This window comes from Dermatophagoides pteronyssinus, unplaced genomic scaffold (assembly GCF_027571235.1).
Source record: "Dermatophagoides pteronyssinus isolate colony J.1.1.1.1 unplaced genomic scaffold, Derpt_VIB-CSIC_2022.12 sq0007, whole genome shotgun sequence".
Taxonomy (NCBI): domain Eukaryota; kingdom Metazoa; phylum Arthropoda; class Arachnida; order Sarcoptiformes; family Pyroglyphidae; genus Dermatophagoides; species Dermatophagoides pteronyssinus.
Genome location: NW_027461531.1, coordinates 43,977 through 67,751, shown reverse-complemented (window position 1 = coordinate 67,751; position 23,775 = coordinate 43,977). Strand labels below are relative to the sequence as shown.

At 27.9% G+C, this 23,775-nt stretch overlaps 8 protein-coding genes across 9 annotated transcripts; 4 read left to right on the top strand and 4 right to left on the bottom strand.

The window, feature by feature from the left end:
• Positions 1–606: 606 nt before the first annotated feature.
• LOC113799317 (ribonuclease T2-like) lies at positions 607–1,802 on the bottom strand. Its single transcript, XM_027349930.2, has 2 exons — positions 1,455–1,802; positions 607–1,395 (listed from the first exon to the last, which is right to left on the bottom strand). The coding sequence occupies exons 1-2, from the start codon at positions 1,730–1,732 to the stop codon at positions 846–848; spliced, it is 828 nt and encodes a 275-aa protein (XP_027205731.2). The 5' UTR covers positions 1,733–1,802; the 3' UTR covers positions 607–845.
• Positions 1,803–2,100: 298 nt separating this feature from the next.
• Positions 2,101–5,402, bottom strand: LOC113799381 (uncharacterized). 2 transcript variants are annotated; one of them, XM_075820763.1, is made up of 5 exons: positions 5,262–5,402; positions 5,111–5,182; positions 3,716–4,555; positions 2,986–3,656; positions 2,101–2,919 (listed from the first exon to the last, which is right to left on the bottom strand). In XM_075820763.1, the coding sequence occupies exons 3-5, from the start codon at positions 4,482–4,484 to the stop codon at positions 2,263–2,265; spliced, it is 2,097 nt and encodes a 698-aa protein (XP_075676878.1). In that variant the 5' UTR covers positions 4,485–4,555; positions 5,111–5,182; positions 5,262–5,402; the 3' UTR covers positions 2,101–2,262. The 2 variants fall into 2 exon arrangements, with proteins under 2 accessions (XP_075676878.1, XP_027205800.1); XM_027349999.2 differs by lacking the exons at positions 5,111–5,182; positions 5,262–5,402 and having other exon boundaries at positions 3,716–4,663.
• A 237-nt stretch (positions 5,403–5,639) lies between these two features.
• LOC142645163 (uncharacterized) lies at positions 5,640–7,319 on the top strand. Its single transcript, XM_075820765.1, has 2 exons — positions 5,640–5,770; positions 5,839–7,319. Exon 2 carries the CDS (start codon positions 6,442–6,444, stop codon positions 7,210–7,212), a length of 771 nt encoding a protein of 256 aa, XP_075676880.1. The 5' UTR covers positions 5,640–5,770; positions 5,839–6,441; the 3' UTR covers positions 7,213–7,319.
• Positions 7,320–9,428: 2,109 nt separating this feature from the next.
• LOC113799308 (protein MEMO1) lies at positions 9,429–10,968 on the bottom strand. The gene is made up of 7 exons (XM_027349922.2): positions 10,649–10,968; positions 10,507–10,588; positions 10,381–10,449; positions 10,212–10,324; positions 9,804–10,138; positions 9,635–9,739; positions 9,429–9,566 (listed from the first exon to the last, which is right to left on the bottom strand). The coding sequence occupies exons 1-7, from the start codon at positions 10,710–10,712 to the stop codon at positions 9,429–9,431; spliced, it is 906 nt and encodes a 301-aa protein (XP_027205723.1). The 5' UTR covers positions 10,713–10,968.
• A 133-nt stretch (positions 10,969–11,101) lies between these two features.
• On the top strand, positions 11,102–11,977 carry LOC113799309 (uncharacterized). The gene is made up of 2 exons (XM_027349923.2): positions 11,102–11,414; positions 11,482–11,977. Exons 1-2 carry the CDS (start codon positions 11,180–11,182, stop codon positions 11,886–11,888), a joined length of 642 nt encoding a protein of 213 aa, XP_027205724.1. The 5' UTR covers positions 11,102–11,179; the 3' UTR covers positions 11,889–11,977.
• On the bottom strand, positions 11,911–15,113 carry LOC113799307 (V-type proton ATPase 116 kDa subunit a 1-like). The gene is made up of 3 exons (XM_027349921.2): positions 14,614–15,113; positions 12,653–14,519; positions 11,911–12,584 (listed from the first exon to the last, which is right to left on the bottom strand). Exons 1-3 carry the CDS (start codon positions 14,822–14,824, stop codon positions 11,996–11,998), a joined length of 2,667 nt encoding a protein of 888 aa, XP_027205722.2. The 5' UTR covers positions 14,825–15,113; the 3' UTR covers positions 11,911–11,995.
• Positions 15,114–16,475: 1,362 nt separating this feature from the next.
• On the top strand, positions 16,476–18,907 carry LOC113799344 (uncharacterized). Its single transcript, XM_027349959.2, has one exon. The coding sequence runs from the start codon at positions 17,790–17,792 to the stop codon at positions 18,693–18,695; it is 906 nt and encodes a 301-aa protein (XP_027205760.2). The 5' UTR covers positions 16,476–17,789; the 3' UTR covers positions 18,696–18,907.
• Positions 18,908–21,776: 2,869 nt separating this feature from the next.
• Positions 21,777–23,762, top strand: LOC113799323 (uncharacterized). The gene is made up of 2 exons (XM_027349935.2): positions 21,777–23,175; positions 23,235–23,762. The coding sequence occupies exons 1-2, from the start codon at positions 22,470–22,472 to the stop codon at positions 23,555–23,557; spliced, it is 1,029 nt and encodes a 342-aa protein (XP_027205736.2). The 5' UTR covers positions 21,777–22,469; the 3' UTR covers positions 23,558–23,762.
• Positions 23,763–23,775: the final 13 nt, after the last annotated feature.

Here is a 23,775-nt window from a genome sequence, read left to right as displayed (position 1 = left end):
ATTGTTGTTGTTGTTGTTGTTTTAGTTTTAGTTGTTGATGATAACAACGTAAAAAAAATAATCTGAAAATTTATCGAATCGAATTTAACATCGAATAATCATCATCATCAGGATAATCAGATTGATCTGATATTACACAATTGATAATTTTACAAAGAGAGCAAAAAAAAAAAAATGATGATAATGATAATACCTTTACTGTGAATACAAATGTAAAACTAAAAAAAAAAACATTCGAAGGAATTTTTTTTTTTTTGTTTTTTGTTTTGGTTGAAATCAATGAAAGATATTTAAAGAATTCATTGATTGATTGCGTGAACCCAGATTTTTTTTTTTTGACAAATTAAATGATTGTTCCATGATTTACTATTATCATCATTTGGGGGGGGAGTTAGGTAAAAAAAACTAGGGAAAATCATTATCTTGTTTTTTTTTTAATTTAATTCCGTATCCGTGTTCTTTTTTTTTTCTCCCACATCAATCAATCAATCAATCAATCAAGTGTTAATTATGATGACTCAATGTTGTTTGTTTTTTTCTACTTTGAAAAAAAAATTGAATTAACCACCATCATGATGATCATTGAAAAAGAAAGAGAATTATTCATTCATTAAAAAAGAAATTTTGTTTATTTCAAACATTTTTTTTTTTTGTTTTTTGGAAAAAGTTATGCAGAAAATTTGTTCAATGATTTGTTGTTGATGTTTGTCACATTCCTTTGAGAATAAAGTCAAGAACACACACACACACACACTACGGAATTTGTAGAAATTCCAATCATACCGATTGCGTAGGAAGATTTTGTTTGTTTGTTTTTCATTTGACAAAAACGAAAGAATTTTTGATTATGGCCAACCTAATTTATCAACATAGTAAACATGATCATCATCACATAGACCTGTTCGTCCTGTATGTTGATCTGTATCAATAAATTTCGAACAATCAATAAAATCTAATTGATCATCAAAACAGAATCGAATTTCATTTAAAATTTTTCGACCATGAGTAACGGTTGTATTATTACTATGTGCACATCGTAATTCATATACCAAAGAACTATGATCCATTTGATTTAGATGAGAATTAAGTGTTTTACGAATTTTACTTGTTAAAATTGAATGATCATTTGATGGTTTTAGATTGCTATCATCAAGCCATTTACGAATACGTAATCTATGAAATAAATCTAATGCTAATGCAAAATATTCGCCAACATCAATTTGATCATATTGTCTGATACGTGAAATAGGTTGATCGATTGCTGTTGGATCATGTGAACAGGCACCATATCGATGCCATTGTTGTTGCCAATATTTATAATGATTTGTATATGATTCAGATGGCCAATATCGTTCCAATGATTTTATCATCGATGACAATGTTTTTTTATTGAATCTAATTACAAACCCAAAAATGATGAATTATTTTTTCCAAAAAAACAAAAACAAACTTACTGTTGTTTATGACAACAAAATTGAAGCGGATATTGATGATCAAATCGAATAGTCGAATGTGTTATTAAAGGTGTTGGCCAAAAACCTTGAATAACCCAATCTGCTGGACCATCGCATTCATCATGTGGCATCGCAACACACCAACCAGGCGGATAACGTAGTACAAGACGATAACCTTGTCGTTGTTGATTCAATTGACGACATGGTTGTTCGCTTAGGCCATAACAATTGGAAAAAATTGTTATTACGAAAAATATTGTCAATATTTTTACAAACATTTTTTAAAAACAAAATTTTTTTTTTATTATTTAATTCTCAATTCCAATCACAACAAATATTGCAATAATGAATGATTGAATTGAAAATTCAATTGACAAAAAACAAACAAACAAAGAACAAAATAATAACATTGACTACAAAAGAAGATAAAATTTGTTTCCGGGAAATGATAACAATTTTGTTCATTTTGTGTTTGTATCATTAATAATTTCATGGATTCATTTTGCAAAATAAAAATAAAATATAAAAATTTATCTAAATTCAAAAAACTTTCACTACAAGCTATGATAATTGCACGAAAAAAAAACGAAATTAAATAGCTTTGACAAATATAAACCCAAAACCCATTTTGTTCCAAAAAAAAAAAAAAAATAAAAATAAAAATGATGATAAGAAAATATGAATATAATACAATAATCAAGAATTATAAATGAAAGACATGGATAAAAATTCATTGGATTTTTTTCCTTTTTTTTTTTGGTGAAAATTAATAATCGAGAATTCTATAATTGGTGGCGTGGTCCCCATTTCAACAATGTGATTTTAAATGACAATATGATGACGATACACCGGTAGTGGTAACAATAGCCGATGGGTCGATAATTTTATGATTATCTATCATGCTTTCATTACCATCCATTGTTTTGATTTGACGTTGTTTTTCCATTGCTTCAATTAATATTTGTTGTGTTTGTAATAATCGTTGATTTAATGTTTGAAATCGAAAATAGATTACAATCTGTATGGTAAACAATATCAATGCTACCATAAATAAAAATCGTATCACTTGTGATTGTGTTGGTGAAATTTTACGTAATTTCAAATTCAAATTTTTAACCGATTGTCGAAACACTTCCATCAATGAACATTGATGATCCAAATGATTATGATGATAATGATGATGATTATGAATATAATGTGGTAGCTGTAGATCATAATCATCTGTTTGTACATCAGCATTATTAGTTTTTGGTATAGCTGATGATGTTATAGATTCTTTTGATCCAGATATAATTCGACGATTCATCAGAACAGGAGATTCTACATCATCCGCTTGTGTAGTCAATCCATCTGAACTAGAATTTGAATTCTGCAACGATTTCGAATGATGATGATGATGGTGGTGATGGTGATGATGATTTGCATCTTTACGTTTTCGTTTAGAATGTTTCTTCTTTTTCGAATTCTATTGAAAATTGAGAATTAATATTCATCAAGAATTAAGAATTTGAAAAAAAACAAACAGACTTACCTTAGAAAGTACATCAATCTCAACATCTGCATCATCTAGATCACTAAGATCAACACCCAAATTATTAGTAGTATAAGCTTCACGAATCAATTTACGTATTTCTGGCCATGGCATTGGTTGATCTCGACGTGCTAATTGCCAAAGTTTTGTCACTAATTGATAAGCACGTTCACGTGAAACGAATGATGTGAAAAAATATTTCAGACCACTATTTGTAATTATTTGTATAGCATTTGGAAATAATTTAACCGTACTGGCTTTCGATATTGATTCAATATCTTGATAGCTAATATTCACGATTGTTTCATAGCCAAATATATTCGAATAAAAGGAAATATAATTCAATGAAACGTACATTCGACCTTGAAGTAATAATTCTCTTTGTATAGCACATACAAAATCTCCGATTAATTTTTCTCTTGAATCAATCTTATCACTAAATTGTCGTTGAAATTGATTTAATCGTGATTTATATGATGGAAGCCATAGATGATACCATTGACGACGATTCAATGGTTTTTCCGATTGATTTTGATCATCATCCATTGAACTACTGTTCGGACCATCACCAATTGCAGATGATGTAGATGTGACCGCAGATGAACTAGCAGCCGATGATAATGATGATGATGATGCTTTCTTTTGCGACATTGTCAATCGATTTGATGGGTCTATTTTGATGCAAGAATAAAAAATTATTAAAAAATTAAAATCAAATGAAGTTTATTACTTTTTTCATTGATTGCTTTGTTGCCACTGATTATCACTGGTTTCTTATTGGTAATTAAAACTTGAGATTGTTCATTTGATTGCGAATGATCGATTCTTGAATTGATCGAAGAGAATTTTGATTGATTTTTGCAATTTTCTAAACTAGACAATGATTTATGTCGTTGGCGTTTATCATCATCATTTTTAAATTGACCTATTTCAGTTGATGATGATGATGATGAATGATTGATTTGAAAATGATTGAAATTTGATCTATCATATAAATATGTGTTTGGAGCATTATTAATCGATGAAACTGTTGTTACAATCGGATTAATGCCCCCAATTGATGATTTTCGTTGCTGACTAACATTATCTACAACAACAATCGAACCATTTGGCTGTTTTATCTGTTTTGTATTTGTTAATGTTGTTTTGGGTGCTTGTTTTAGCTGTGGTTGATTTACAAAAGATTGTGTAGAAAAAGACGGTAGTAAATCCGGTGTTAAAACAGTCATAATCTGTGATGTTGATGAAGGTCGACAATCATTATCATCAATATTATCATTATTATTTTCAAGGTAATTATCACGATCTTGAATTTGTTTTTGGTCATTGTCAATTTTAACGGTAGAAATGACGGTGGTTGATTGTAGCTGATTTGGAGAAGTTATAGCATTCGATGTAGATGAAGCCAATGCTGTAGCTGCTGCTGCTGTTGTTGTCGTTGTTGCTGTTGTCAAATTCATCATTCGATGATAATTTAGATCTTGTGTAGTTATGCTCATTGTCAGATTGTTTGATTTCACAGTTCAAAAACAATATGGCCATTTAAAAAAAAAAAATTTTATAATAAAAACTGTCAAAAAAAAATCAGAAAAAAAAATTTATGGTCAAAATCAACACGAAACTTGCACGATCAATAACGAAAGAAAAAAACAAGATAAAATTTATAATGGAATTCATTGACACATCAGAAAAAAACCATTTCCCTAAATAATATACAAAAGAAAACATTTTTATTTGCTGACTGCTGACTCTATATTTATATATTAAGAAGATGTAATGTAGAAAAAAACTACGACATTAAATCAAATCATCAATATTATTAATATCGATTTCATCAAAAATGATAATCAATCAAACATTGTACATCACGTCGACCAAAAAAAACTAAAAAATGATGTTTTTTAAGAGAGAGAGTCCAGTTCTATCAACATTTTTTTCAATAATAGAATGCTGCTCTCTGTGTTTTATAAGAAAAATATACAAACATCATCAAAAAACAAAAAATCTATAGATTAATTTTAACACACTTCAAAATTTTTGTAAAAATCATGTGTTGTTTTTATCCATACCAATATTGATTGTATCTAATCGTGATTGACATGAGAAAAGATATTTTTTTACTTACCAGAAACAAAGAATATAGGAAATTTGTTTGATGCTTATTGTTTGTTTATTTGGTTAGATGATTTATAAAATGCTAAAATATTTTTTCAAGAAAAAGAAAAATCAAACAATAAATTGATTCCACGGAAACAAAATAAACATGGGTTACTTACCCATCATCAAATCGTTCGATTTGTCTAAAGATTAATGATCCCATACAGAGTTTTTTTTTGTTTTGATATGGAAAATGATGCACCCGATTTGATAATTGAAAAAAACCGAAATACAAATCAAAAACAAAGTTTAATTTCGTTGAAGAAATGTAAATTGTAATCGATTTATATGTGTAAGGATGTATTTTTTTTTATATGCAGAAAGACTAAAGATTTTTTTTTGTTTCGGTGGTGATAAGATATGAAATGTGAAACAATTATTGAAAGAATAAATGCTAAAGTTCAATGATGAATTTAATTAAAATGCTGTATGGATTAAATATTTTGTCGCCAAGTTTATCGACAATAATAAAGGAAAAATAAAACCGAGATGTAATCGAAATGTACAATCATAATCAATTTTTTTGAGCTTCGAGAATTTTCGTTTTTGGCTTTGTTTTTTTTTGTTGAAAAAAAGATAATCTGATGAAAGAGAATGGAAGAATAATTTTATCTAATTAAATACACAGGTAAGGGTTTTTTTTCAATATCACATACCTTTGGTTAATTTGTTACATTATTTTTTTTGGTATTCTAGGTCACATTATTTCAAGATTCAATACAAACAACAACAACAACAAAACATTAATCAAGTGTATATGTAAGATGTTTTAACATCAAAACATCTTGCATTGTTACAACGAATAGAAAGATCAGAAAAAAACAAAACAATCATTGTCGTCTATTATCATCATCATCGTGATTTTTATTTTCAATTAAAATTCATTTTGATGGTTGTATATAGTATAGTAAAACAGTGCTACCATGACATCCACACCGTCATGCATCAAGGATTGTTGAAATAATAATAATAATGTGATGTGAGTTGGTATCATTCTTGTTGTTATATATGATGACAAAATTTTTTCTTTACCGTCAAATGCACTTGCCACTAATATATTAGTTATTTTTTAAAAAAATTACTAGATGGCAGCAATGTTAGTGATAATTCTGAGTTTTTTGAATTTTTCGAATTCAAAAAAATGAAATAAAAAAATTCCATTTGTATTGTTTTGTAACAACAATTTAATTATAAATCAATCATGGAACGATTATAAATATAGTGGTCAGTATATTTAGAAAAAATTGTATTATTTTTTTCTTGTAAATTACGAACAAACAAACAAACAAAACAAAAAAAATGTCACAAGTGGAAGATCTTATTAATCAAGTAACTGTTGCTCAATGTTCATTGAGAATATTGTACAATAAAATAAAACATTTTCAAAATAATCAGATTGCTTGTTGTGCTATGTGGAAATTACGTTCATATATGATAGCACAGATTCCAATATATTGTCAAAAAGATCGTGATGTTGTTAAACCTTTCTATGAAGATTTGTTGGATCCATTTAAAGCATTAAATATACTTGGAAATGATTTCAATTGTACTGGATATGAAGATGAATCGGAAGGATGTACAAAATTTTGGGCACTTTTAGTTACGGCTATTGTTTCAGCGATTATCATTGTAACTTTAGCAATTTTATATTGTGTAGTAACCACATGTTGTTGTATTGGTATGCTTTGTTGTAATCGATGTAGAAAAACGGAAGTAATCAACATTGGAGCTTCTGTAGTGTATAAAACTAAAAAAACTAAACAAACTGAATCAACTGACAAGTCGATCAATTCGATAACTGAGAAAACAAAAACCAAAACACAACCATTGAGGATGGATACTAAAATAATCAAACAACTAAAGAATACTATTAATTCAATTAAAAAGAAAATTAAAAGTCAAAAAATATTTAAAGATCGAAAACTATTTTCTACGGATTCAATTTCTTATTCCTTAGATGAAACACCAAAAATTGTTCCGAAATCCGAATTAAAAACATGTATCACAAATAAAAACGATGGTCGTCGTCCCCCCCTTACTAAATATACAATGCTTAAATACGATGATTAAATAAGTCAAACACACGTTATTTTTCAACACACAAAAAATTTTATTTCAATAAAAAAGTTAAATAAAATTTGATTTTTAAAAAAAAAAAAAGTTATTTATCTTTTTAATTCACTGTAGATGGCAGCAATGTTAATTCGGAATTATTTTTTGGAATTTTTTGAATTCAAAAAAACAAAAAATTCCATTTGTATTGTTGTAATCAATTCAATTATATCAATTTAATTATAAATCAATCAAGCTTAACGATCCGATTATAAATATAGCAGCCACTAAATCTTTTTAAAAAATTGTATTATTTTTTTTTCTTTTTTTTACGAATAAAACAAATTTGAATTTAAAAAAAAGAAAAAAGAAAGAAAATGGCAAAAACAGTTATAGATGATATTTATGATAAATTAACTGCTGTTCAATGTACAATTCGAATAGTGTACGATCAAATAAAAGATTATCAAAATGAAGAGTTCAGTTGTTGTTTTATGTGGAAACTTCGTGACTATTTAATAGCACAGATTCCAAAGTATTGTGCAGAAGATGGAAATTTGATTAAACATTATTATGAAAAATGGTTGAATCCAATTCATGCATTAGCTTTAGTTGGAAATACGGGCAATTGTTCGGGATATGAATATCAATCGGATGGATGTACAAAATTTTGGACCTTTTTGATTGGAACTATTGTTGCAGCAGTTATCATTGCAACTTTATCAATTATATATTGTGTGTTAACTACATGTTGTTGTATTGGTATAATATGTGTCAATCAAATGAAACGAACGGAAATAATCAACATCAGAACTCCTATAGTGTATAAAACCAAGAAAACAAAATCAAGCGAAATTGAATCGATCAATTCGATAACTGAAAAAACAACTGAACAATCAACTGAACAATCAACTGAACAATCAATGACAATTGATTCGAAAAATGAGTATATTATTTCTAAAATTGAAAATAATATTGAAGATAAAAAAACATTTAAACATCGAAAACTATTTAATACAAAGTCAAATATTTTTGATGAAACACCAAAAATTGTTCCGAAATCCGAATTAAAAACATTTTAATTTTAACCCAAAAATATAAAAGGCGTTCTTTTTAATATTATAATGCAGTGATTGAATAAGTCACGTGATTGCTCAAACACATAATTTAGAATAAATTCGAATCCGCCTTTTTTTTCTATTATTTTCCAAAGTGTCAAAAAAATAAACGATCAATATTTATCGAACGTCAGATGTTTGTTTTTTAAAATGTGATAAACATATTATTTTTTTAATAACCATCTTATCTAAGTCATAAAATTTCTTTCATCTTTATAGTTCAATAATAATTGATTTTAGCAGCTCTAATAATTCTCTTCAACAACAACAACAAAAAAAATGATAAGAACGATTAACTATAACTTTGATGCACAAAAATCATCATCATCTTATAAACTAATTATTCCCTCATCATCATTAGTAAAAAATAGACAATATATTGGAAGAAAATCTCCATTATATAGATTATTTTGGTTTCTCATATTGATGATAATCGTTACAATAATATTGATTGTCTGGTATCAAATTGAACAATCACAAAAACAACAAAATTTACTATGGAAAACATTACAATCATTAACATCGGTTGAAAATAATATTAATAATATTGATCGTATTAATCAACAATTGTCTGATGATATTGATATTATTCGTAAACAGGTTCGATTATTTAAACATTTGATTAATGATCATAATCAAACTCAAACATCGAATTCGATAAGCAATTCAACATAGAATAATTAATTGAAAAAACTGGTGCCAATATCAAATTCATTAACAAATTACAGCTCAATTACTTTTGTTTTAGAAAAATACAACATTTAGTTTTTTTTTGATGATTTTATTAAAATGTTTTTAATTCAAAAAAAAATTATCATTATTTTTCATTCAAATCAAGAGTGACCAAGAAAAAAAAATTGGCGCTATATTCATTTATACTGAGTTTGTGTGTTTGTTTGTTTGTTTATCAAATATTCAGAGGAATTTACAGAATTTATAACAAAGAAAGAAAAAAAACATCCGATCAAATTATAAATATAGAACGGAAGAAATTAATTGGAAAAGAAATTATTGATAATGGGAAGAAGGCAATTCAATTTGTTGATTATTACATTTGTTTTGTGTTGTTGTTGTTGGTTTCATTTTTTTTCATTTGTTTTGTTTTGACCGTCAAGTTTATAATATAAAAGATGCAGAAGCATAACTGACCGATGAATCACGCATACGAAGACATTGGCTTGATTGAGCATATTTAAGAAAACGCATTGATGAACTATTTTTTAATTTACCTTCATTACGAAGATGATGAATAGCCTGGAAATGATTTATAATTTTTTTCGTTAATTAAAAATTATAGTTGATTTTGAATCAATCAAACTTACATTCAACAAAACAGCAATCGGATGTCGACCACAGATTGTATTACGAAATTGTTGTAAATATTCAGCAAATGCTGAAGGATCTAATGATTCAATTAGATTCATACCCTATTTATTTAACAAATAAACAAAATTATTTACAAACGATCTATATATGATAATTTTAAATTACCATTTCATCTAATTTTTGTATGGATTGATAAATTTCACCCCATCCTTTATTATAATATTGAAAACTGAATCGTTGTCCCCAATGACAAAAATCCGATGATATTACAAATACATTTCCTGGTTCAAGTAGATATTTACTTAAAATTTGTCCATACAAATATTCTTTTTCATTCGAAAGTGAACCAACTAAAATAGGAACAATTTTAAAGCCATTTTGACCTTTTGATTCCATTATTTTAGCAATAAATGGTAATTGCATTTCTATCGAATGTTCATCTTCATCGGCGGCCAATGACATTGATTGAAAATATGAAGTTTGATTAAGCTCATCGTAGACTATCAATGTAAGGATGAAACAAAAAACAAAAATCAAAATATTTTCAAAATAATCAACTATGATTATGTTTACCGTCACGATCAATAATCAAATCATAAAATGGAGTTTTATAAACAGTTGTCGGTGATAAAGCACATCCATTCAAACGAATATGATGAGAAGGACCAAGAATAAAAATTCGTTCACTATATTCCAAACAGGATTTAAAAATATAAATCAATCTAATTGATGATTTACTTACGTTGATTGTGGATCAATCTGTTTGTAGGCATAAGCGGCACAGGCACCACAGTATTGATAACCAGCATGACTGAAATCATTGAGATATATAGAAAATCAATAACACCAACAAAACAAAAAAACTTACGGTGAGATGATCGCTTTGGCAGGACCATGCGAAACATCAACCATAGACAACCATGATTCAAGCTGGTCATTAAGTTGTATCACTAAAAGATGTAAATTTCAAATAAATTATACACAATATTATACAATGACAAATTAATTACCAGTTGATGAATACCAACTACCAGCATGGGTAGCACGGCGCTGTAATGATGATTGTTGCATCATATTTATTTTTGTTTTGAATATATTGATTATCGTTAAGTAGAAATAGATAAAAATATCGATACGAATAATCAGTTTGATGAAAAGATCAAAATCAAAACACCAAATAACAAATATTGAAAGGTAATATGTCAACTCGTTAATGAATATATATTCAGTATAAAATAGGTTGATTATGCGACTTTTTTCAATGATTGATTGATCATTGAAAAAAATAAACAAAATTACAAACAAACAAAAAAATTCAACAATAAAATGAAGCTAAAGCTATAATAATAATCATAATCATCATTCTGATGCATCAAACAAAGAAATGTCTGAGTATATGTAATTAAGATTATCGTTTGTTTTTATGTGTATGTGTGTGCTGCTATCTATCATTCGATGATTCAAACATCATCATTTTTTTTCCCAGCTGACTTTGATTAGTTTTAATCTTCAAATAAAATAATGAAATTGTTATCAAATTGATGATCATGATTATAGCCATCAGAAATTCATTGTTTCATTTGAAATCATCCGTTTTATTGAGTACATTTAATAGAGTACAAATTCATACATCAATTCGGTTTGATAGAAATTTTTTCAATTATGAACAATTTACAAAAGAATCAAATGTTGGTCGAAAAACACCACCAAAAATGAAAGGAAAATTTTCCGAAATCTATAAACGACGTCCACTTTTTTGGATGATTCGTGGAACTGGTACTATACTACTATTATTCATTAGTTTAAACCAAATGAATTTTCATTCATTTTCTGTTAATTATAGATGCACTCGTTGAACATAATCAAATATGTTTAGCTATGGCCGGTTTTTCATTTGTTGTATTTGCAATAATAATTGGCTGGGCTTATTGGCGTCATTTGAATAATAAATCAATACCAGGTCAAAAATTTAACACTATGATGAATAGAAATGATTCACCCGAACGACAAGCAATGTTTGAACTACGTAAACGTTTTACCGAATTAGGCCTGATTGGAAATTTTGCAAAAGATAATTTTAATGATTTTGGTGAACTTAAACGTATAGAACCACCGATCACTGAAAATTTTGATGATATTCGTCATCCAATAAACGCTATTCGTCGTGAAGATTCTGGCCGTGATGTAACAAAAATTGTCGAATCTAAATCCAAAAGTCTGAAAGAAGTTGATAAAGCGTTGCGACAGTAAATAAAAAAAAATATTTAAAAAATTAGTCAATTTAATATTCTTTATTTTAATGTAAAAAATCTTGATTAAAGTTTCAATTCATTTGTAAAGTTCATTGTTCAACTGTTTTATAGTTCATCAAGTTTAGCTTGAAAATCGAATGGTTCGAATGGATAGCCATCTCCATGATAAAATTTCGACATAAATTCTACCCAATGTAAACGTAATGCATGTAAAAATGCAGATAATCCTTCCATTACGATTAAAATGATTACAGTACCAGCAGACCATCCAGCAAAAATAGAAAACATAATCACTCCACTTGCTATGTAGCCATATTGAAATTTGAATTCCATAAAACCAGCAGTCATAACCATATTCCAAAGAACTTCACTTAATTGTGCATGAGCTAAACTTAATGCCCAAAGTCGAAGATATGATGCTGTATGTGAAACTGATCCCAAACAATATTCGATTGTATGAATGGCTTGATTGATTAACACATCGCCAAAATCGAATTCATTCATTTGTACATTGTCATGACCATTATTGCTTTCTTTTACGGTGTTGTTGTTGTTGTTGTTGTTGTTTGCAATTATATCGTTTCCATTCGAATTTGATTCAATATCTTCACCAATATTTTCTATTTCCAAATTATGATTTGATGATGAATTTTCCAATTCAAATGAATTTTGATCATAAATAATTGCACTATTCCTGTAGATGTGATTAATTAATAATTATTATTATTATCAGTTTCTCTTTTTATATTAAAAATTACTTACCTTTTTTGAATATTACGATGTTTGAAAAATAAATAAAATGGTTTAACAAATAACATAATTGGAACAGTTAAAAGAGCTAAAATTATAAGAACACTTTGAATTTTAAATTGATTTGTAAACATTTCATCTTTCAAATAACAAGGATCTTTTTCTTCGGGCATTTTGAACATAAACATATTGATCAATGTAATTAGAATTGATGGTGCACAACCACCCCTTCCAGCATCATATGTAAACCATTTAAAAATAATCATAAAATTCATATATCCAAATATTGCCAACAAGAATATAATTTGTGGTATAAATTCTACTGCAATGCTCACTAAATCACCATGATGCCAATGATTAAACATTGATAACATTACACCGAAAAACATTTGCAAAACACCCAATATAACAGATAATTTCATTTTATATGTATTGGTATATTGAACTTTGTTCGAAGCAATTTGCCAAACAGGATCAATGCCAAAATAATAACGAAAATTTTCATCCAAATGTTTATCCGGTGATAGATGTACAATACGTTGTCCTAATTCTGTTGTAATATTTTCAGGTACATCTAAATTCACATTGAATGCTGTACCAAATAAATTTGCCGATTTAGAAAATATATCATTATACATTGCACCAGTATAAATGGAAAATAATCCCATCAATAAGATTATATAACGACCGGCAAAAAACATTGAAAATATTTCATTACGTATGGATTTTAATTGTTTTTCTTTGTATATCATCCATAAAGCAAATAATGTCATTATTATACCATGTCCAGTATCACCAAACATAACGGCAAATATGAATGGAAATGAAATAATTGTATATGGTGCTGGATTAACATCACCATATGTACATGAACCATATGAATCGACCAATACCTGAAAACCGGCTGTAAATTTATTGGTAACATTATAAGTAGGTGGTGTTTCGTTTGTTGTAAGAATAGCCAAAACCGAAAGACCCAACGAATTGGACATTGTTTGACCTTGTCCAAGAATCAAACGTGCTTCTTTTATTTGACATGAAGGAATCCAACATTCAGCAATCAAACAATGACCAGTTACATCATTACGAAACATATTCATTGTTTCATAAATATTTTTCACTTTAAGTATAGTTCTTTTCCATTTTTGTAAATTATTTGCAATGGCAACTAATAAATTTTTACGATGTTCATCGGTTCGTGCAATTACATTTTGAATATCGCAAATATCGCTTAAAACTTTTTGATGTGCAGCATTTCGTTCACCACGTTGTTCTGGACAAGAATATAATTTAGCATGAAATCCTGTACATATTTTCTGACAAGTATTACGTAACTTTTCACCTTGACAGACCAAAATGAATAAGCATTTTTGTTGTAATTCACCAGTTTCTGGATCTTCAAGCATTTCTTCAACATCGATTCGTTTAAGAAGAATATTACCACGTGAAACTCTCCATAACATTCGTTCAAATGCCATAAAACGATTAGCTAAAATACTACCAGTCATTGTAGCCAATTCAATTACCGGTTCTAATGGTATTTGATTTGGTTGATGCATATGCATCGAAAATCGACGCATTAAATCCGGATCAACAACCGACATTCGACGCATCATAGATTTATTCGATGATGGTCCATCCGATTGTGCTTCATTAAAAAATTGATCAGCTTTTTTTAGAATTTCTTTATATTCGGTCAATGAAAGTAATCGATGTTTCATTTGTAAACGTGTTCCATTTTCATTCAATAAATCATGTTCCATTTTTTCTAATTGTTGTTCAAGTTGACCTAAATCTTTCATCGATGGTATATCCAAAAATTTTTCGTTAATTTTAACAACATCGACACCATCTCGTTCTATTTCTTTTTCGAAAAAAACTTTTTTTTTACCGTAAATAAATGAAAATATTATTCATTGAAAGAAAGAAAGAAAAAAAGGAAAATAACCATTTTTTAAAAAAAAACTACATACGAATTTTTCTTTCCATTTCGGCACATCGTCGAATTTCTGCTACAAATTTTCTTTGAAATGAATTACTTGATTGATTTAGATCACGAAATTGACAAATTCCTTTATCACCTAATAATGAAACAATATGATAAACAGATTCTGTTTGTAAATAAAGTTGACAAAGTGACATTGGTTCCGAACGGAACCATGCAAATGTTTCCGGTTTGACCATATCTTTCTTCTTTTTTCTTTCGTTTGTTTGTTTGTTTGTTAGTTAATAATGTTGATTTAAGGAAATTAGCCGAGAACAACAACAACAAAAAACTTTCTTAACTTTTCTTCAATATTGATCTTAATAGGCGTTTTTCGTTGTTGTTTAACATAATACAAATATCAATTACAGTAAATTTTTTGTCGTCATTGATGAAATATCATCATCATCATCATCATCATTAAACTATTTCCAACATTTTATCATTGATTTTTACCATCAACAGTGTATGTATGTAATTATACATGGTATTTATTATTTGATGATGATCATGCCATAAACATGGCTACAAAATTTGTCAATTCAACAACAACAAAACCAATGATCCATCCCTGTCAGAAAAACTAAAAACTAATTGGATATATCTTATACACACACACATTATATGCATAGAAAAACATTGAAATCATTAACGGCAGTCTGTGTAATAAAATTCTTTTATTTCATTTTATTTTATTTTATTGTTTTTTTATATATCATGTACACATCCATCATGTGCAAAGAAAGTAGTAGTCGTTTTAAATATCTTTTTTTCAATTCAAAAAATTGTAAATGTGATATGTCAATTCCATTGTAGATAACTGAATGAATGTTTGTTGATAAATTGACAAAAAAAATTTTCAATCAAAAATTTCGAAAAAATGTTCAATATTTGGATGAAAATTGAAACAAAATATCCCTTCAGAGTTATGTTCAGAAAAAGAATTTTTTTTTATTCCCGAAAGATAAAAAGTCTGGATATCCAACAATTCAAATGCCTGGAGCCATAGATTCTATATATGAAAAAAAAGTTTTTTTTGTTTTGTTTGAAAAATGTTCCATAAAGAAGAAGTGTGAAGAAGAAAAATAAAAAAATGTTCAGCGTTTTTTTTCATTCATTCATTATTTGTTTTTTTTTGCCCTATAAATAGCAATCGACAACAACAACAGCAGCAAATTCCTGAATCGTCATCATTTACGTCATCCGTACATAGCTATTGATATTTTTCTTTTTCTTTTTCCTCTTTTTTTGGAACAAAAAAAAATTCCATTAAAACAGTGGGTGTGAGTTGAGTTGAGAAATTTGTTTTTTTTTCAAAAAAAAAAACGAAAAAATTTCCCAATCAAACCACAAATGTACGTTCTTTTGAACCAAAAAAAAAAAGAAAATTTGTCATTTATCAAAATGCGATGGGTTTTTTGAAAAAAAAATCATTCATTCATTCATTATGTAATCAAAATTTTAATCATTAAATTTGAATTTGAAATTCTTTAACAAACAAACAGAAGAAAAGGATGGAAATTTTGAAAGAAAGAAGAAAATTCTTTACAGAGTTAATAAAACATTCAATTCCGAATAGGTCTAGGGTGTTTTTTTCTGTATTCAATAATGGACAATTTATGTAAATTATAAAAACGTACATCAACATCACATTATGGCGTCATTATAATAACAAAAAAAAGCACCATTGAAAAAAAAAGAAAATTAAAAAAGACCAAAAAGAATTTGTCTATAGTAGATTTCGATTGATTCAAAACGTCGTTATAAAAATTCCTGTATGTGTGTGTGGAAATTCTGATGCGCAATCTCGAATCGAATCGAAGAATCGAAGAATTTGCGCTTTTCAATGAGAAAGATTCAAAGATATTCATCATTGTTTCAGTTGTTGGATTCGGTTGAATTCGATTCGGATCGAAATGCAACATATATTCCTTCGAGAAAAAAAAGAAGAGCTTCTTTCAGAGAATTATTATTTTGTTTCTGAAATATTTCTAACCAATCATCCGATGTAATATTTCGATGGAATAACAAATATATTTCCCAACATTCCATCAGACATTTCATCTGTAAATGTATATTCTGTGATCCAACTGATATCGGTGTATCGACCAAAAAATGTATCAAACAAGAGAGAGAGAGAGAGAGAGATAGAGAGAGGCAAAGAGTGTGATGAATAAGTGTAGGATGATGATGTATTTGCTGTCCGAAAGAAGAGTGAAAACAAAAAAGAATTGCAAATGAAAAATTCCTGTGATTCATCGACAAAAATGTGATTCTCATGACGTTCATATTCATTCATTCATTTTCTACAACCAAAAAAAGAAAAAAATTATTTGAATTTTTCTTTTTCGTTGTCGATCGGCCGGCATCAGTTTACTTTGAATATATTCATCCGATATCAAGAATCTCGAGTAACAAGCAAAAAGAGAAATTTTCGTTTTTTTTCGATCAAATCAAGCAAATAATTACAAAGGAATGGCATTTTACTTGTAACAACAACAAAACGTTATACGCCCTGAAAATTATAAATCATTCGCCAAACTGGGTAGATTTTTTTTTCTCAATTGTCAAATGTAAAAAAAAAAATCTCTGTGCTTGTTTGTTTGTGTATCTTGGTGCTGTGCTGTGTTTTCGTGTTATCATCATTGTCATTGTCAAGGTAAAAAGAATCATAATCATCAACAACAACAAAAAATAACAACAAAAAAAATTTTCGAATCGACCCTGTCCTCATTTTGGTAATCAGGTGTATAGGTGTATATCGGTTTCCGTGTATTATCTTAGGTGTGTTTTTGTGGAGTCGAATCAAATTTTTTTTTTTGTTTACGTTTGTTTCTTTGACCACGAAAAAAATGATTGTCATAATCGTTGTTCATAACAACAACAACAATGACGATACCGAAATAATGACGATAATGAAATAAATTAACATTTTTTCTGGGGAAATAATAATAAAAATATCAATTTGTCATTGAATTTTTTACAATTTAAATGTCATTGTGTGTTTGTGTGTGTGCGTGTTTGTTAATCCGAATAATTTGCCAAAAATAATTATAATCAGCTTATCATTCGGCATTGTAGTTTTTTTTCAATTAAGCAATTTTTTGCAAATCAATTAATGAATAACAAAGTTTTCTTCGTTACAAAAGTTATTTCGATTTTTTTATGCTAAGAATGGCTAAAATCAAAGAAATTAATGAATTATCATTATCAGAAACAATAACAACATTATCATCTGAATCATCATCAAATTGTTATTGTGGTCAATATTTAGCTAAATTAATTCGATTGCCTTGGATAAAATGTAAAACATTGTATAGAAAAATAGTTAAAAGAAAAAAATCAACATTATCAGTGAAAAATGTAATTAATGATGATGATGATAAAAATATTGATAATACATCGAAAATATTTATAACAACAAACAATAGTCAAAAGTCAAATGATTATAATAATAATGATGGTGGTAATAATAATAGTGAACAATTATTATTATTAATAAAATGTCCAAATTGTCATCGAAAATCAATGGTTGAAGAATCATTAACATATCGAAGTTCATCAATGTGGCAATTAGCAACAAATATAAATGATCGTTTAAAACAATTATCATCAACAAATTTATTCAATTATGGTGGTAGTCGATCACAACCAAATACACCAGCATGTATGACAGAAAGATCATTATCATCATCAGCAGCAGCACGTTCACCATCAAATTATTGTCGTGTTGCTACATGTGAAAAATTACATATACATGATATAACACCAAAGTGCCTAGAAACATTTGCACCATCATCAACATGTTCATCATGTCAATACTGTGATCGTAAACATATTGGTCCAAATCATGATCAATTACTTATGGTTAAACGTTTAATCAAAGAGCTTCCATTAATAACAATACCAAATAATTTGAATGGTATAAATTCAAAAATATTGGAAAATAAATCCAATTATTCAAATAATTATTATCGTCAACAAACAAGTAGTTTATTAATGCAATGGCCATTACCGGAATATCGACCACAAAATTCACCCGATCATCTTTATAGAATATTTGAATTTTAATCAACACACAAACACACACACCAAACATTTGAACATGTTGATTTTCTGCCAAACATTTTGAAAAAATTCCAACAACAATAATAATGATTTATTGTCAGTTTGAAACCTCCAAAAGAATGTTATTATTATCATAAATTTTTAGTTATATTGTAAATGAAAATTATCCGCTTAAATGATGAATAAATAATTTTTTTTCTTCTTCTCTTTTCAAACCGAAAAAAATTTACATTTGAATAGATCACATTTCCAAAATAAACCACTAAAAAATTTATGGATTTTTCTTCTTTTTCTTCTTCTTCTTCTGATCATCGGTTGGCATTCAAAAATTTTTTTTTCATCAGGAAAAGGAATTCACATCAATTCGTTTGATAATAGGATTTTTTTTTCGTTGCATCGACAATAGAACAAAGCATTTTTTAAAAAAAATTTGGCGTAAGCAAATAATAATAGAAAGAAGAAAGATGGAAAAAAATCCAATTCACAACCGAGAACGATAAATATTTTAATTGGATAGATATGGTTGAAAAGGAGAAAAAAAATGTGGCATTTGGAATTTAATAATAATAATTTTTTTTGCTCCATAAAAGTCATACGTCAATTCATCATTTCATGCAGAATAATAACCAGAAAAAAAATCAATGATTCAACTCGAGTGATTTTTTTCTCTACTTGAACAAGTATTACGAAACACATGCTTGCTTGTTTACAGAAAATTTATAAAAAAACATATTTGTGGACATCATTAAGACGAAGAAGGACAAACAGAAAAAAGTGTGGGAGAAGAAAAGTATTTAGAAATATGGATGTTTTTTTGTTTTTTCGTCTTGGTTTCCTATCGATCTAAATGAAGAACTTTTTTTGGATTATCAAATATATATAGCTTATTTCCGGGATTAATCATTGTCGGATTATGAAATATAAGATTGTTTGTTAATATTGTAAAAAATTTTTCGGTACAATAATAAGCCATCATTTGGATTAAAGATGGATTTAAGTGAGTTTTTCTTGGTTACTACTCATTAAGGTTTCTAAAGAGGATTCAAGCGAGAAAAATAACAGCAACCACTTTTGACATTTATATTTAGCTTGTTTTTTCGTTGCTTCAAAAATAAAATTATTAAAATAGAAAATTGAAATCATCATAATAGGATCATAATTTATTATTCCAAATCAAAAGAGAGAAACAAAACAAAAAAATATTCAATGATGATGCGGATAATTTTTACAATTTCATATTTTCTTTTTTTGGTGAAATACTTTCAACTGTTAATTATTTACGTCAAATTTTTTTTTCGGGATATTTTTAAACACCCGTAAATATCACATTTGAAATTTACGAATGACGAATATTCTTTTTTTTTGAAAAAAAATAAGAACGATAGGGACATCTAGCGACTGAAATCATTAACAATTTGAATAATTTTTCTTTTTTCAAATAGCGAAAAACTAAAAATAACCAAAAATAACCAAAAAACAAAAAAATCTCTCTATATCATGATGTGTGTCAGAAGAAAAAGAAATACCCAATGAATAATTCGGTGATGATATGAAAAAGTGCTGATAAATTTTTAATGATTTTTTTTCTCCTTCTTTCTTTCTGTTGGTCCAACCCGATAATGATAATTATTATTATTCAAATTATTTTCCCATATTCTTTGTTGTTGTTTTTTTTGCATAGACAACTTTAATTAAACACAATGATGAGTGTGATTTTTGAAATATAAATTGCAAAAAATAACAGAATCAATATTATACAACAGTGTTGGAACAAATGTCATGGGTTAATTAAAAATCTGGACGACAACAGCAAAAAATTTTTTCATTTATTTTTAAATGTCATCAAAGAATGTAAAATTGCCAAAATAAAACAGAGATAATTATTATACATAAAAAATGCAAGGAAAAAACCTGATACAAACTATCAGGTTTTTTGTTTTGATTCTGGCTTCAGACAGACATCGATTAAAACGTGAATATCTCGAACCTAGTTATTTTTTTTGTTTTTTTTTTTGTTTTTGTTTTAAATCATCATTTGTTGTTCGAAACTTGAATATTCTTGTTTGGTAAATAGGAAAATTTTATTCATAATATTTTTATCCATATGGATTATTCAGGTAAATTTTCTATGTTATATTTAACCTATTTGGTTAACCAAACTAACAACAAAAAAATGATTAAAATAATGATGATGATGACATTTACATTTATTGACGTTGTGTTGGTTGGTTGTTTCCAGTTGTAGTAAATTGGTCATTTTTATTATTTTTCTGGTTTTTTTTTCTTCTAATCCTAATGATTGCGTTGGTCAGTATCTCTCGCTCTCTGTGTTTGTATGTGCATTTACAAGCAATTTCGATATTACAATTTTTTTTCCACATTCAAACAATGGCTATATGATTTGTTTTTCCGCTTTGTTTGTCCCCAAAAATAGAAAAATTCCAAAGATAAAATAGTTTGGTTTTGATTTTTTTTTGCAGTTTTTCATCATCGATCAAAACGAATGCAAAGCAGAATAATTTGGATTGTCAAATAGATTGAATCTCTTGAAACTTTTTTTTTCATTAGGTAAAATTCACATTCACGAAGAGAGACAAAAATATGGTATGGACGCAAAATTTGATGATTTATAAAATGGTTGGCCATTTATTTTATCACAAGAATCACTGCTTTTCTTTTCTTTTTTGGCCATTTTTCTATAATGAATTATTTCGGTAGTTAGTTGGTTTTATCAACAATATCTATTTGTAACAAGAGGAAAAAAAAATTCTGGTTACAATGGTAACCATTATTAACTATGTTGTATGTCCAGAAAAGAATTCTGAAAATGTTAATCATTTTCGAAAGACCAGAATAAAAAAAACATAACCAACTTTTTCTTCTCTTTCCTTTTGGTCTATATTCATTTCATATTCATATTCACCAGATATATATCAATGGTATTTCATTTTCTACTTGTTCATTTTCCATTTCAATTGTCAAAATTGTTCTGTTTGAAATGGGATAACAGGGCCACTGTGTTACATATATAGAGATTGGTAATAATGTTTCGCATATGATGATGATGATGAAAATAAGGTAATTCTGAATGTGGATTTCATGGATGAATCATTTTATTGTTATTATGATTTGATGGCGGTAAAAATTCATACCTGTTTCAATGAATAAAAACTATGGAACGACGCATAGACCATACCCGTATGATGATGATCATCATAGAAACGCTAATGAATAAAAAAAAACATAGGGAGAATGATATTTAAAAAACCAATGAATGAATGAACTTGGATGAAAATTCCTAAATCAATCCAACCAACCAACAAAACAGCAAAAAAAACGGATTCCGATGAGATCAGGCTTGATATTTTTCTGGTTCTACCTTGATTCCTGAAAAAAAAAGGATTGTGTCGACCAGGAAACAATGAACCAACATACCCTACTGCTGCTGCTGCTATATTCAGTTGATATTTCAATTTACCAAACAAAACAATAAAAAGAAAAGGAAACAATATTTTTGTTGTTGTTGTTGTTGTTGTTGGTTCATCATTTTATGATTGGCATTCCATTGTTACAGAACACGACACAGAATATTTTCTCTGGTTTTTTTCTTGTTTTAATACGTGTATGTCACGTTAACCATTCATTTGCCATACACACCCAACAAACACACAAAAAAACTGCTTTCTTCATTAATGATTTTCTTAGATCAAAAATCTAATAAAGAATCGACGAATATTGCCATCAAATTTTTCTTTTCTTTTTTTTTGATTATTTTACATGATGAAAATTTTCAAAAATTTATCACCCATTATTATAAAACAATCGATTATCAACGATATATCGATAAATAATAATCATAATGATTCCGAAAAATATCGACAGTCTTTACATTCAAAAAATAGAATTTTAGTATTTCGTTTCGGTAAACATATTGTTCAATGGATAACTTTTTCTGCATTATTTAGTTGGTTAACATGGCCATTATCATTATCATTCATATCAAAATGCACACAAGTCCAAGCACAACCGATTTCGCCAATTTTAGTTGAAAATCAACAACAATGGCCATCATCAATATTACCATCATCATCTTCATTATCATTATCATTAATATCATCAATATATCGATGCAATATGACTACATATCCAGAAAATAATGGTTGCCATCCATTAGCAGCTAGTTGTGATCAAGAATCACAACTATGTATCTGTTCATCAAACGAACAACAAACAGATTCCAATATCGATATCTATAATAATGTTTATGATGATAATATTATTAATAAAAAACAACGACATTATGAACATAAACGTATTGATATTTATCAATGTCTGCCACGAAAAAAACTTGGACAATCATGTCAACATAGTGCACAATGTTATTCAATGATTATTGGTTCGGGATGTTATCGACAAAAACAACAACAACAAACATTTGTCAATGATGATCATTGGCAATGTTCATGTGCATTTGGATTCAAAGGTATGTTATGAAATGAGTAATTTTTATCGATTCCAATTAAAGATGATAATGAAACATAGATGATCAGAAACAAGAATGTTTAAGCGAATTAACTATGGAAATCGATGATATTCGTGAACGATGTGATCAAACGGATGGTTATCTATGGATACCGATTTTACGTAAATGTGTTGCGAATCGAATTCAATACTCGATGCGTGTTGGACGTGCCGGTGGTGGAAGAGGTGGTGGTGGTGGTGGAAGTGTTGGACGATCAACTGGTTCACGATCTTGGTTCAGTAATCGTCGTAATGGTACGATACAAATTGCTACTGCAAATTATCATTTGATCATTTTAATGATAACTATAATGTTTATAACTAAAATGGTATTTGTATGGTAGATTCAAGACCAAATTTTGTTTGTTTGTTGTTACCAATTCTCTTGTATATAAAAATAATCAATTTTATTTCAAGTTATAGAAAAGTTTTACCATTCATTTTCTGCCTAAACGAACAATCACCCATTTAAACACACACACCTCTTATGCACACCACCATAAACATCACGAATCAATAAATCAATAAAACACGCAATTCAAATTGAAACTTGTTTGATTTT